The sequence below is a fragment of the Fundulus heteroclitus genome, chromosome 20 (genome assembly GCF_011125445.2).
Source record: "Fundulus heteroclitus isolate FHET01 chromosome 20, MU-UCD_Fhet_4.1, whole genome shotgun sequence".
NCBI classification, from domain to species: Eukaryota; Metazoa; Chordata; class Actinopteri; order Cyprinodontiformes; family Fundulidae; genus Fundulus; species Fundulus heteroclitus.
The window spans coordinates 4876063-4888310 of NC_046380.1; the positions used below are offsets into that span (position 1 = coordinate 4876063).

A 12248-nucleotide genomic window follows, 5' to 3' on the forward strand; every position below is an offset into this window, starting at 1 on the left:
TTTATTTTTCTAACAGAATAAAGTTCAAATACTGAGGAAACAAATCTTAATGTTGAGGAAATGCATCAAAATAACAGAAGGCGATCCTGATGCATATCAAGTGTGCGTCCACAGGATGTTTAAATGCTAATAGATTTTCTTTGTTATTGATTATTATTCCAAAGTATAAAGCTACTTGCTCATTTACACGAGACATGGCTTTGCACCAGTCGTTCCATTTTAATAATAAAATTTATACATTTTTTCTTATTAATTTGACTTTTAGTATAAAAACTATTCAGCTTCACATCCAGCGTCCTGCAGAAGAGTTCATCCCCCTTTAACTTTTCCACGTTTTGCAGCATTAAAAACATAAATGTCAATAAATCTGCTGAGATTTTATTAAGTGGAGCAAAATAAAAATGTAAAAACAAATACCAGAAAAGTGTGGCATGCATTTACATTCAGGACTCTTCCCTCTAAATCCCCTAAATAAAATCCAGTGCATTTTATTAAACATTTCAATAATTATTAACCTACAAATAAATCTGGTTAATAACCCAAAATATAAAGTATCCCAAGAACTAAATTTAAATTCAAAGTAATTCAGAATAAAAAGCTCCAAGATTCTGTTTAAAATCACTGAGTTTCAATCAGATCATCAAGGTTTCATCTGGAATTTGTGTTCTTCATGCTGAGAACATCAGAGCTGCTGTTTGCTCACTGAGATCTTCAACGGTAGGATTTTTACTTTACCCACAATGTAGAAGTAGGGAAACATCTTGTCAGTGAAGGTGTGTGTGAAGGTGTGTATGTGTGAGTTAGTGTCCAGATCAGAGAAGGACAGCTTTCCTCTGTCCCAGTCCAGATTCACTCTGATCCTCTGGAGCTTCTTCTGGACTGAGAGAACCATGGGAGATGAAGGAGACACTGCTGAGTATTTACCTCTAGAGAACCCTAGAACCAACCATCCAGACTCTATGAATCTCTTCCTCTGGACAGACTCTGCTAACACACCAAGCATCCAGGCTTCACTGTCTCCAACATCAACATCCCAGCTGTGGTTCCCTGAGTTGAAGCCCTCAGAACTCAGGACAGAACGCCAAAATAACCCAAACCTCTCTGGATTATCAGGAAGCTGCTTTATCTCTCCTTTAGTCAAACTGGTCAGATCTTCAGACAGGATGAGTCGTGGATTAGCAGTGTTTGGGTCCAGGATGAGAGGAGTGTAGGAGACCATGTTCTCCATGTTGCTCCAGATGTTGAAGGCCAGGTTGCCCAGATGTTTGGCCTGGTCTATCAGAGCTCCTGAGGGCAGCTGTGGATCCTCCAGCAGGGGGCAGCGCTGGACTCTTTCCACTGCAGCCTTGTAGTTGTGCAGGAATGAGACGTCTTCAGCTCTCAGCTCCTCCTCTGTGGCTCTGACTGTGTCTGAAAGAGCTGCTATCTCTCTGCTCAGAGCCTCCATCTTCTCCTTCATCATTCCACTCTTCTGCTCCTCTTCCTCCCTCAGTGCAGCCAGCCTGGCCTCCTCTTCCTCTGCTAGAAACTGATGAAGCTTCTTAAACTGCTCCTTAATCAGCCTCTCTGTGTGTCGGGCCTGGACCTTCATGTGTTCTGCTGTCTGATCAAATTCCTCTAGAACTTTCTTCCTGAGTTTCAGGTTCTCCTTTAAAGGTTCCAGAGTTTCCTGAAGGTTCTTCTTGTGATCTTCAGCAGCTTCATCGATGGGTCGGAATCTGTGGTTGATGTGTTTTTTAGAATCTTTGCAGACGAGACACACTGGCTGCTGATGGTCCAGACAGAAGAGTTTGAGTTTCTCAGAGTGCAGACTGCAGAGATCCTCTGAAGCTCTCTGGTCTCTCTGCTGTAGGAAGGTCTCACACAGGTTCTTCAGAACCAGGTTACAGGGTGGATCTTTGGTCAAGGATCTTCTCTTACAAACTGGACACTCTTGTGCTGCTTTCTCTCTCCACCAGGTCTTCAGACACTCCTTACAGAAGCTGTGGCTACATGACAGAATAACCGGATCCTTAAAGACGTCTTTACAGACCGGACAGCAGAGATCCTCCTCTAATCTGGAAGCCATTTAGTCTCTGAGTGAAGCTAAAAACACAGAAGGTCCAGTCAGTCATGGTTCCCCTCCCTCCTCTACTAACGTTCCTCAAAGTGACTCTGAGTGATGTTCTGGGTCCAACTCACCTTCAGGGTTGGAGGTCTCCTCTTTTCTCTCCTGGACTCAGACGAAGCTGCTGGTTTGTCTCTATGACAGAAATGAAAACTGGTTCCAGGCTGTTTCAGGTGTGTTAGGTGAGAGGCGGAGCTTAAACCTGTTTTTTTTCTACCAAGGTTTCATTTTAACTTTGCTTGCAGCTGAACAGGTTCTCCTTCATTTACAGACATCAGATAAAAACAACCTTTTTGGTATTTCTTTTTAAGGTTTTTGTCCAAGTGACAGCAGATATTTTCTTTTTATAAATCCTAAAAACTAAACCAGCCTGAGAATACTGAAGGAAAATACATTTTTAAAAGAAACTTAATAATGTTGCAAATGTAGATAATAGTGATATAGAATGGGAAGAAGCCGCCATAGCTCCTACAGATCTGCAAAAGGAGGCAAACCTCCAGAGGAGCGATGGGTGTTCAACCCTAGGAAGGGGAGCAAGCACTCCCAGAAGAACCTCCCCAACTGAGCTGCAGAAATGAAAATATAAACAGAAGATTTAGATGCAGCAGTTTAAAGATGTGTAACAATAGAGGTCCAAAGATCCGTCAGTCGAGCATGAAGCAACCATCAGCATCACAATGTGCAGCTTTACAACCTGAGAGGAGCTAGGCCTGGAGGAACCCACAGAACCTTTGGGTCCAGGAGTCTCTCCAGTCAACCAGTCAGAGAGAAGAATGATCTGGTGGCCTCAAGCTTTCAGAAGAGTGGAATGGCAGGAGTTTGATGTTATTGTTTTTCTTTAAGAAACAAACGCTTCTTAAAGTTTGTTAGAGTTATTTTTATTATTCTCTACATGTTTATTGCATGTAGGGGAGACCGGGTATGGTTGTAACATAGGGAGAGTTGTAACACCACCAGTTCCACCAATCAGGGATAAGATAGGAGTCACATGATCATTTCAGTGTTTACCCGCTTCCTCCCCAATCCCATATTGTGATTGTCAAGGCTGGAAACATGCACATGCAGATACTAAGGAGAAAAAACGGATTTTGAGGTAAGAAAGTAAATTTTTTGACCATGACTATATTTTGTTTAGTACTTATACTGTTGCAGATAAAAGCATGTTACTTACATTAGATGAAAATGTAATTTCTCAAGACAAAATGTGATGCATTTTCCCGTGCTAATTTCAAACCGCTATGCTACTACAGCTAGCTAAACATGGCTGACAGGGTTGGGGTGGGTTGTAACACATCTTTAAAAAGTGTTACAACCATTCCCTTACATACAACTAAGAACATTTTGATTTGGATAATTTTACAGAATGCCTAGGCAGTGGATACGAAAGACTGATAGAGGTGTGCCTGCAGATGTTTTAAAAAAAAGGCATCTGATGAGGTCACAAAGAAGAGCAAGTCAGTCAGATCAGTTGCGAAGGCGCATGGGCTCTGCCATGTAACACTGAGCAGATACTGCAAATCACTGCAGAAGCTGAGAGAACAGGGGTCCAGTGATCTTCCCAGTGTAGGTTATTGGAGCAGCAACAAAATCTTCTCTGAGGTGCAGGAGGAAGTGTTGGCTGACTATTTGACTCAGACAGCAGACCTGTATTATGGACTGACTCCACGTGAGGTAAGCATATTACAGGTTAGTCACTGGAGACAAGAGAAGAATTGAATACCAGCGTAGGTGTTAGACAAATTGAAAAACCTTTTGTGTCTATGTACTCTGATTTTCTATTTCTCTTTCTTTTAGGTCAGAAAGTTTGCATATCAACTGGCAGTAACATATAACATCAAACGCCCACAAACATGGGATGAGAAGCAGATGGCAGGGCCTGACTGGCTCACATGATTTATGAAGCGGAACCCTACCCTTTCAATAAGGAGTCCTGAGGCACCAGCCTTACACGGGCCACAAGTTTTAACCGGCAAAACGTGGAACGTTTCTTCAACAGCCTTGGACAGGTCATTGAGAGATACAACTTTGACGGGAGCGATATATGGAATGTAGATGAAACTGGTGTAACAACAGTCCAATCACCAGACCGTGTTGTTGCTCGTCGTGGGGTCAAGCAGGTGAGTGCGATGACATCAGGTGAGAGAGGTGTGCTCGTGTCAGTAGCATGCGCTGTGCAAGCGCCGGGAGATGCAGTTCCTCCCTTCTTTGTATTCTCCCGTAAACGTTACAAGGAACTCTTCATTCAGAGTGGGCCAACAGGGCGTGCAAGAAGTGGCAACGTCTCAGGATAGATGTTATTCCTTGCTCTTTATGCAAAACACACAAAGGTCAGCCCAGAGAAGAAGGTTTTACTTTTGCTGGATAATCACTGTTCACATATATATGTTAAAGCTATTGATTTCTGCTAAAAGGGAATAGTGCCACCCCCCCACTGTAGCCATAAACTTCAGCCACTGGATCGCAGTGTCTACGGCCCATTTAAGAAAATGGTGAACACTGCAAGTGATGCCCGGATGAAGATGAATCCTGCCAAGAGACCATGTCTATCTTTTTTTAAGAGGCAAAAAAATTATATCGGCATGGTATTTATTTACAAATTTTTTTACACATTGTGTAAACATCAGGGCGTCATGATTAGTCATTTAGCCATTATAGTCCAGAGTTTAACATTTGTCACTAGGATGTTTTCATTCCAATTCTCAAAAGTGCTTGAAAAATAACAAAATAAAAATATTTTTTGTACAAGCATTTATTTTATTAGTGTCATTTATTGCAAAATTGCATATTAAAATGCCCAAACAGGCTATTAAACTTTCATAAATAAAAGGATAAAACATACAATTAATTTGCAAATAATCTCAAGTTACATATCGACATTATGTGATTAATCGAGGAAATTATCCCCCCCTCTGTTTTTTTTTTTTGCAAAATCGCACACTGGCAAGACGATGACGATATATGATATTTCAGGTATTGTGAAGACTGCTCTGCCTGCAGCTACAACACCGAAAAACATTCAAGCCGGTTTCCAGTCCACAGGTATTTGGCCCTTCAATCCTGACATTTTGAGGAGTGTGACTATGCACCCTCACAAGTCACTGACCGCCCCGACCCAGGTACATCACTGACATCTGGAGCTTTCCAAAAGCAGGGCCAAGGAAAACAACTGGCAGGATCAGGAAGAAAGGAAATGTGAAATACTCACTGACACACCGGTGAAACAAGCACTGATGGAAGAAGAACAGAGAAGAGGAAGCAAAAATGTAAGGAAGAGTTTCTTTGCAAAGAATAAAGGCAAGCAAAAGAAGAAGAGAAAGCCTGCCAAGAAAATGTTAAAAGCCAATGCTGAGGATTCTGAGACCTCAGACAATGAATATTTTTGTGTTGTCTGTATGGAGCCATTTGGTAACTCAAAGCCACAAGAAGTGTGAGTAAAATGTGCCCTATGCAGTCTCTGGGCCCACCAAGCCTGCACTCCTGGGCTACCATCATTCATTTGTCACCACTGTGACTCTGATTAAGGATACACACACATAGACACAAACACAAGCACACACACACATTGACATTGGTTTTTGTTAGACCTACATGTTTGTTCAGTGTTCATTAGCATACATACATACATAAGCATACATTATACGTGTTAAGGAAGTTTGTTTAGTAGAATAATTTACACACATGCACACACACAGAGTATATTTGAGTTATGGTCAGTCACAGAGAGAGAGAGACATTGTTCTTGTATTGTTCTTTTAATTCAGTAAACCTCTTTTTGAAGCATATCACATGGTGTGGCCTCTATTTTTGCTTCTTTTGTCTAATTGTTACAACTTACCCCAGCAGATGTTACAACCTACCCCGGTAGTGGGGTAGGTTGTTGCCTTGAGATGACATGTTTCTTGAATTGGCGCTATATAAATAAAATTGAATTGGAAACTCCCCTTTAACAGGGAGGAGAACCTCCAGCAGAACCAGAACCAGGCTCAGTGTGAACGCTCATCTGCCTCCACCCACTGGGGCTTAGAGAAGACAGAGCAGAGACACAGAAAGCACAGAAGCTCACATTGACCCAGGAGTACTTTCTATGTTAGAGAAGACAGAGCAGAGACACAGAAAGCACAGAAGCTCACATTGACCCAGGAGTACTTTCTATGTTAGATGGTAATAGAGGATGATCTCATACTCAGCGTTTCTGATTTCAGAACAGATGATATAAGTCAGGTAACTAAACACAACAGCGTCCGATCAACCATGCCTTGAACGTGAGCATGAAAAAAACGCCCGATCACTGGAACGCAATTACGTGATTCACCATGGCAAACGACTGGAAATAAGCTTGGAAGTGTGCATGTCCTGCGAGTAGAATTAGAAATCTTTAAAGAAGGCATTTGGACGATATTAAACCATAAGAAACAACATTGTTGCTGCTGAAAACCGCAAGAGAAAATTGTTGAAAAAGTCAATGCATGCGCAATATGAAAGTTATGTGATGGAGAATTAAAGCTGTTTTCTCACACTTCACTCGTTCAACACTAAAGGGGGAGTATGTGTGTGTGTGTGTGGGGGGGGGGCATTGATTACTAAAAGCATTGAAATGACATGGCAGCAAATCATGATGAAGTACAGCTTAACCAGGTAAGGTTAAGTTAAAAGTTTCCTTATGTTTAACGGTACTCAACTAAAGAATTAATTGACTATATTCAACACATGGAATTAATGATGGGATAGTGTGTGTTATTAAAATAACTCATATGCTCTTCTTTTTGCCATTGTTCACCAATCCTTCTAAAAATAAGTTGACATTGATTGTCTTGTAGGTGTTTAATTTGTGCCAACCTCACTTTATATTAACTACATAGGCTATATAGAATGGAAAATTAGAGCTGGAAGTGCCAAAATGTAATACAGAATAAATTATTGCTTTCATTCTGGAACACCTTTAAACTATAACTGAGTAACATTTCTGACATACAGTTGCCTCTGAAAGATTTTCTGCATTTCCTACGTTATTAAAAAGCTGCTGTTGGCATAAAAATGAAGAGCAGAAAGAAATTGTTCAGAACTGAGAGCGTTCCTTCGTTATTTTAGAAAAGCGATGTGTGGCTGAGAATATTGAAATAAATTATCTGACGACCCCAAATGAGCCCCAGCCAGCTGTCTGCCCCTACTTCAGGCATGTTATTGAGCAGTTTGTTGTTTATTAATCATGTACTAAAATGCTAATTTGTTCTTAGTCAGAGGTTATTACGTTATGATACAGGTTCACATTATTTATTGGCTGTATCTAAAAAAAATCTAAGATATTTCAAATTCCAATGAAAATATAAAATAATACAATGCAACAATGACTTAAGTTCTGTTATTGTGTATACTAGGTGATCAATCAGTGTCAGTTAAGTATGTCAACTAGGTTACCTGTAGGGATTTTTAACGTCCAGCAGGTGTCAGTATTTAGTGACACAGTATCAATACAGTTTGGCAACGTGTCTAAACGCTTCATGACGCCTCATCGACCATCACTACTCCTGAGTTTTGGGATAAGCGTCCAGATACTTCAGTTTGTTTAACGTCTCCATCGCGCGTCCAGCAGAAAATCCCCCCGAACACCGAAGAACCTGGTCGGACTAGTCCTCCACTCCACAAAAGCATCGGTAACTTCACTTCCGGGTCACCTGATGCGTGGACGGGCCAATCTGTGGCAGCCGCATCAATTTCTTCTCCATATCTTTGAACCAAACTTTATTGAACAACAGCAGCGTTAACGGAGCAAATGAAGAGATGTGACTGTAGTAATATTTTGCAAATATATAATATTTGGTCCTCAGCGTGACTAGAAACAAATTAATATTGTAAACAGACAAGATATAAACGTTATTATTTTCTGAACAAAGTTTCATATGGTAAATAACTCAATTACTTTAAATGATAGGAGAAGGTGGACTTTTTGGTTCTAAATAAGCTGAATAAAAAGAGGTAAAACTCTTCTTTTATGTGTGTGGGCCATTAGTTTGTTTTAGTTTCAGTTGATTTGCAAAAATTTTATTAAAATCGGCCACAAAGGAGTTTCTGGATCACTCAAGGAAAACAAACCTGGTAGTTATTTTTATTTTTCTAACAGAATAAAGTTCAAATACTAAGGAAAAAAATCTAAATGTTGAGGAAATGCATCAAAATAACAGAAGGCGATCCTGATGCATATCAAGTCTGCGTCAACAGGATGTTTAAATGCTAATAGATTTTCTTCGTTATTGATTATTATTCCAAAGTATAAAAGCTACTTGCTCATTTACACGAGAACATGGCGTTGCACCAGAGTCATTCCATTTTATTAATAAAATGTGTACATTTTTCTCAATAATTTGACATTTACTATAAAAACTATTCAGCTTCACATCCAGCGTCCTGCAGAAGAGTTCATCCCCCTTTAACTTTTCCACATTGTGCAGCATTGAAAACATAAATGTCAATAAATCTGCTGAGATTTTATTAAGTGAAGCAAAATGAAAATGTAAAACAAATATCTGAAAAGTGTGGCATGCATTTACATTCAGGATTTCTTCCCTTTAAATCCCCTAAATAAAATCCAGTACATTTTATTAAACATTTCAATAATAATTAACCTACAAATAAATCTGGTTAATAACCCAAAATATAACGTAACCCAAGAACTAACTTTAAATTCAAAGTAATTCAGAATAAAAAGCTCCAAGATTCTGTTTAAAATCACTGAGTTTCAATCAGATCATCAAGGTTTCATCTGGACTTTGTGATCTTCATGCTGAGAACATCAGAGCTGCTGTTTGCTCACTGAGATCTTCATCGGTAGGATCTTTACTTTATCCAGAGTCCTGAAGAATGGAAACATCTTGTCAGTGAAGGTGTGTGTGAAGGTGTGTATGTGTGAGTTAGTGTCCAGATCAGAGAAGGACAGCTTTCCTCTGTCCCAGTCCAGATTCACTCTGATCCTCTGGAGCTTCTTCTGGACTGAGAGATCCATGTCATCAGATGAAGGAGACTCTACTGAGTATTTACCTTCATAGAACTCTAGAATCAGCCTTCCAGAATCTATGTCTCCCTTCTTCTGGACAGACTCTGCTATCACACCGACCTCCCAGAATTCACTGTCTCCAACATCAACATCCCAGCTGTGGTTCCCTGAGTTGAAAGCCCTCAGAACTCAGGACAGAAAACTCTGACCCAAACCTCTCTGGATTAACAGGACGCTGCTGTTTCTCTCCTAAAGTCAAACTGGTCAGATCTTCAGACAGGATGAGTACTGGATGAGCGGTGTTTGGGTCCAGGATGAGAGGAGTGTAGGAGACCATGTTCTCCATGTTGCTCCAGATGTTGAAGGCCAGGTTGCCCAGATGTTTGGCCTGGTCTATCAGAGCTCCTGAGGGCAGCTGTGGATCCTCCAGCAGGGGCAGCGCTGGACTCTTTCCACTGCAGCCTTGTAGTTGTGCAGGAATGAGACGTCTTCAGCTCTCAGCTCCTCCTCTGTGGCTCTGACTGTGTCTGAAAGAGCTGCTATCTCTCTGCTCAGAGCCTCCATCTTCTCATTCATCATCCCACTCTTCTGCTCCTCTTCCTCCCTCAGTGCAGCCAGCCTGGCCTCCTCTTCCTCTGCTAGAAACTGACGAAGCTTCTTAAACTGCTCCTTAATCAGCCTCTCTGTGTGTCGGGCCTGGACCTTCATGTGTTCTGCTGTCTGATCAAACTTCTTTAGAACTTTCTTCCTGAGCTGCAGGTTCTTCTTTAAAGGTTTCAGAGTTTTCTGAAGGTTCTTCTTGTGATCCTCAGCAGCTTCATCGATGGGTCTGAATCTGTGCTTGGTGTGTTTTTTTGAATCTTTGCAGACGAGACACACTGGCTGCTGATGGTCCAGACAGAAGAGTTTGAGTTTCTCAGAGTGCAGACTGCAGAGATCCTCTGAAGCTCTCTGGTCTCTCTGCTGTAGGAAGGTCTCACACAGGTTCTTCAGAACCAGATTTAAAGGTGGTTCATTCCTTGAAGATCTTTTCCTACAAACTGGACACTCTTGTGCTGCTTTCTCTCTCCACCAGGTCTTCAGACACTCCTTACAGAAGCTGTGGCTACATGACAGAACAACCGGATCCTTAAAGACGTCTTTACAGACCGGACAGCAGAGATCCTCCTCTAATCTGGAAGCCATTTAGTCTCTCAGTGAAGCTAAAAACACAGAAGGTCCAGTCAGTCTTGGTTCTCCTCCTTCCTCTACTAACGTTCCTCAAAGTGACTCTGAATGATGTTCTGGATCCAACTCACCTTCAGGGTTGGAGGTTTCCTCTTTTTTCTCCTGGACTCAGACGAAGCTGCTGGTTTGTCTCTGTGACAGGAATGAAAACTGGTTCCAGGCGGTTTTAGGTGTGTTAGGTGAGAGGCGGAGCTTAAACCTGTTAGGTCTGTTGCTTTCTGGGGAGTTTTTTTTTTTTTTTTTTTTTTAACCAAGGTTTCATTTTAACTTTGCTTGCAACATGTTCTCCTTCATTTTCAGACATTAGATAAAAACAACCTTTTTGGTATTTCTTTTTGAGGTTTTTGTCCAGCCTGAGAATACTGAAGGAAAATACATTTTTAAAAGACACTGAATAAAATGTTGCAAATGTAGATTATAGTGATAGAAGGTACAGCTGGTCTGGCGTTCTGTTATTTGTGACATTATCAGGGGAGGCAGATTATTCACTATTACCATCTAACATAGAAAGTACTCCTGGGTCAATGTGAGCTTCTGTGCTTTCTGTGTCTCTGCTCTGTCTTCTCTAACATAGAAAGTACTCCTGGGGTCAATGTGAGCTTCTGTGCTTTCTGTGTCTCTGCTCTGTCTTCTCTAAGCCCCAGTGGGTGGAGGCAGATGAGCGTTCACACTGAGCCTGGTTCTGGTTCTGCTGGAGGTTCTCCTCCCTGTTAAAGGGGAGTTTTCCTCTCCACTGTCGCTTCATGCATGCTCAGTATGAGGGATTGCTGCAAAGCCATCAACAATGCAGACGACTGTCCACTGTGGCTCTACGCTCTTTCAGGAGGAGTGAATGCTGCTTGGAGAGACTTGATGCAACCTGCTGGGTTTCCTTAGAGAGGAAACTTTCTCACCAACCTGAGGATCTGATGGAGTCTGACTTTGGAAAGAGCCTTGAGATGACATGTTTCATGAATTGGAGCTATATAAATAAAATTTAATTAAAAACTCCCCTTAACTCCCCTAACAAGGAGGAGAACCTCCAGCAGAACCAGAACCCAGGCTCAGTGTGAACGCTCATCTGCCTCGACCTCGACTGGGGCTCAGAGAAGACAGAGCAGAGACACAGAAAGCACAGAAGCTCACATTGACCCAGGAGTACTTTCTATGTTAGATGGTAATAGTGGATTATCTGCCTCCCCTGATGATGTCACAGCTAACAGAACGCCAGACCAGGTGTACCTTCTATGAAGAGAAAAATGGCAGAGAACATAAAGTTAAAATAACAACAACCAATGCAGATTGGAGAGCAGTAGGAGAACTCAGCAGAGAGAGAGAAATAGACCCTGATGTCCTCCAGCAGCCTAAGCCTATAGCAGCATAACTATAGAGGTAGCTCAGGGTAACATGAGCCACTCTGACTAGAAGCTTTGTCACAAAGGAAAGTTTTAAGATTAGTCTTAAAAGTAGACGGGGGGTCTGCCTCACGGACCAAAACTTGAGTACGAACTTTAGCTACTCTACCCACCTCTGTTTAGGTCATGGTGGTTCCTGATCATCCTAAATCCATTTCCTGGCAAAGTAGTAAAGCTTTACGCTGAGCCACTCTGTCCTATTCAGGTAAAAATCACAGGACCTTTACCTTCAGAACCACCTGGCTCCTCCAGCAGAACCGGTGAACTTTTTTGGGTTGAGTTCAGAGGTTTCTTGTTTCCCAGATGATTTGTGTTCAGATTTTTATTAACGCCTGAAAACGAGACAAACACCAAACTCAAACTCTCTCATAATAATCACAGCTGGTCGGGTCCATTTACTAAAAGACCTACAAACTGTTACATAAAAAAAGAAATAAAATGATGTGAGAAAAAAAGAAAACAACTTTAATTTATCATCAGGCATCAACAACAAACCACATAATTTTTACATTTCCAATAAATAAAATCTAAA

General features: G+C 41.3%; 1 protein-coding gene and 1 pseudogene across 2 annotated transcripts; both read right to left on the minus strand.

Annotated features, from left to right (window-relative positions):
• Nucleotides 1–362: 362 nt before the first annotated feature.
• On the minus strand, nt 363–10451 carry LOC118567173 (tripartite motif-containing protein 35-like). 2 transcript variants are annotated; one of them, XM_036151630.1, is made up of 2 exons: nt 10394–10451; nt 363–2085 (listed from the first exon to the last, which is right to left on the minus strand). In XM_036151630.1, exon 2 carries the CDS (start codon nt 2066–2068, stop codon nt 683–685), a length of 1386 nt encoding a protein of 461 aa, XP_036007523.1. In that variant the 5' UTR covers nt 2069–2085; nt 10394–10451; the 3' UTR covers nt 363–682. The 2 variants fall into 2 exon arrangements, with proteins under 2 accessions (XP_036007523.1, XP_036007522.1); XM_036151629.1 differs by lacking the exon at nt 10394–10451 and adding an exon at nt 2182–2245.
• Nucleotides 8699–10482, minus strand: LOC118567180 (annotated as a pseudogene).
• Between the last annotated feature and the right edge of the window lie 1766 nt (nt 10483–12248).

Coding starts and splice junctions, on each gene's coding strand:
- LOC118567173 (XM_036151630.1), bottom strand. CDS start 2,068: ATGGCTTCCAGATTAGAGGAGGATCTCTGCTGTCCGGTCTGTAAAGAC.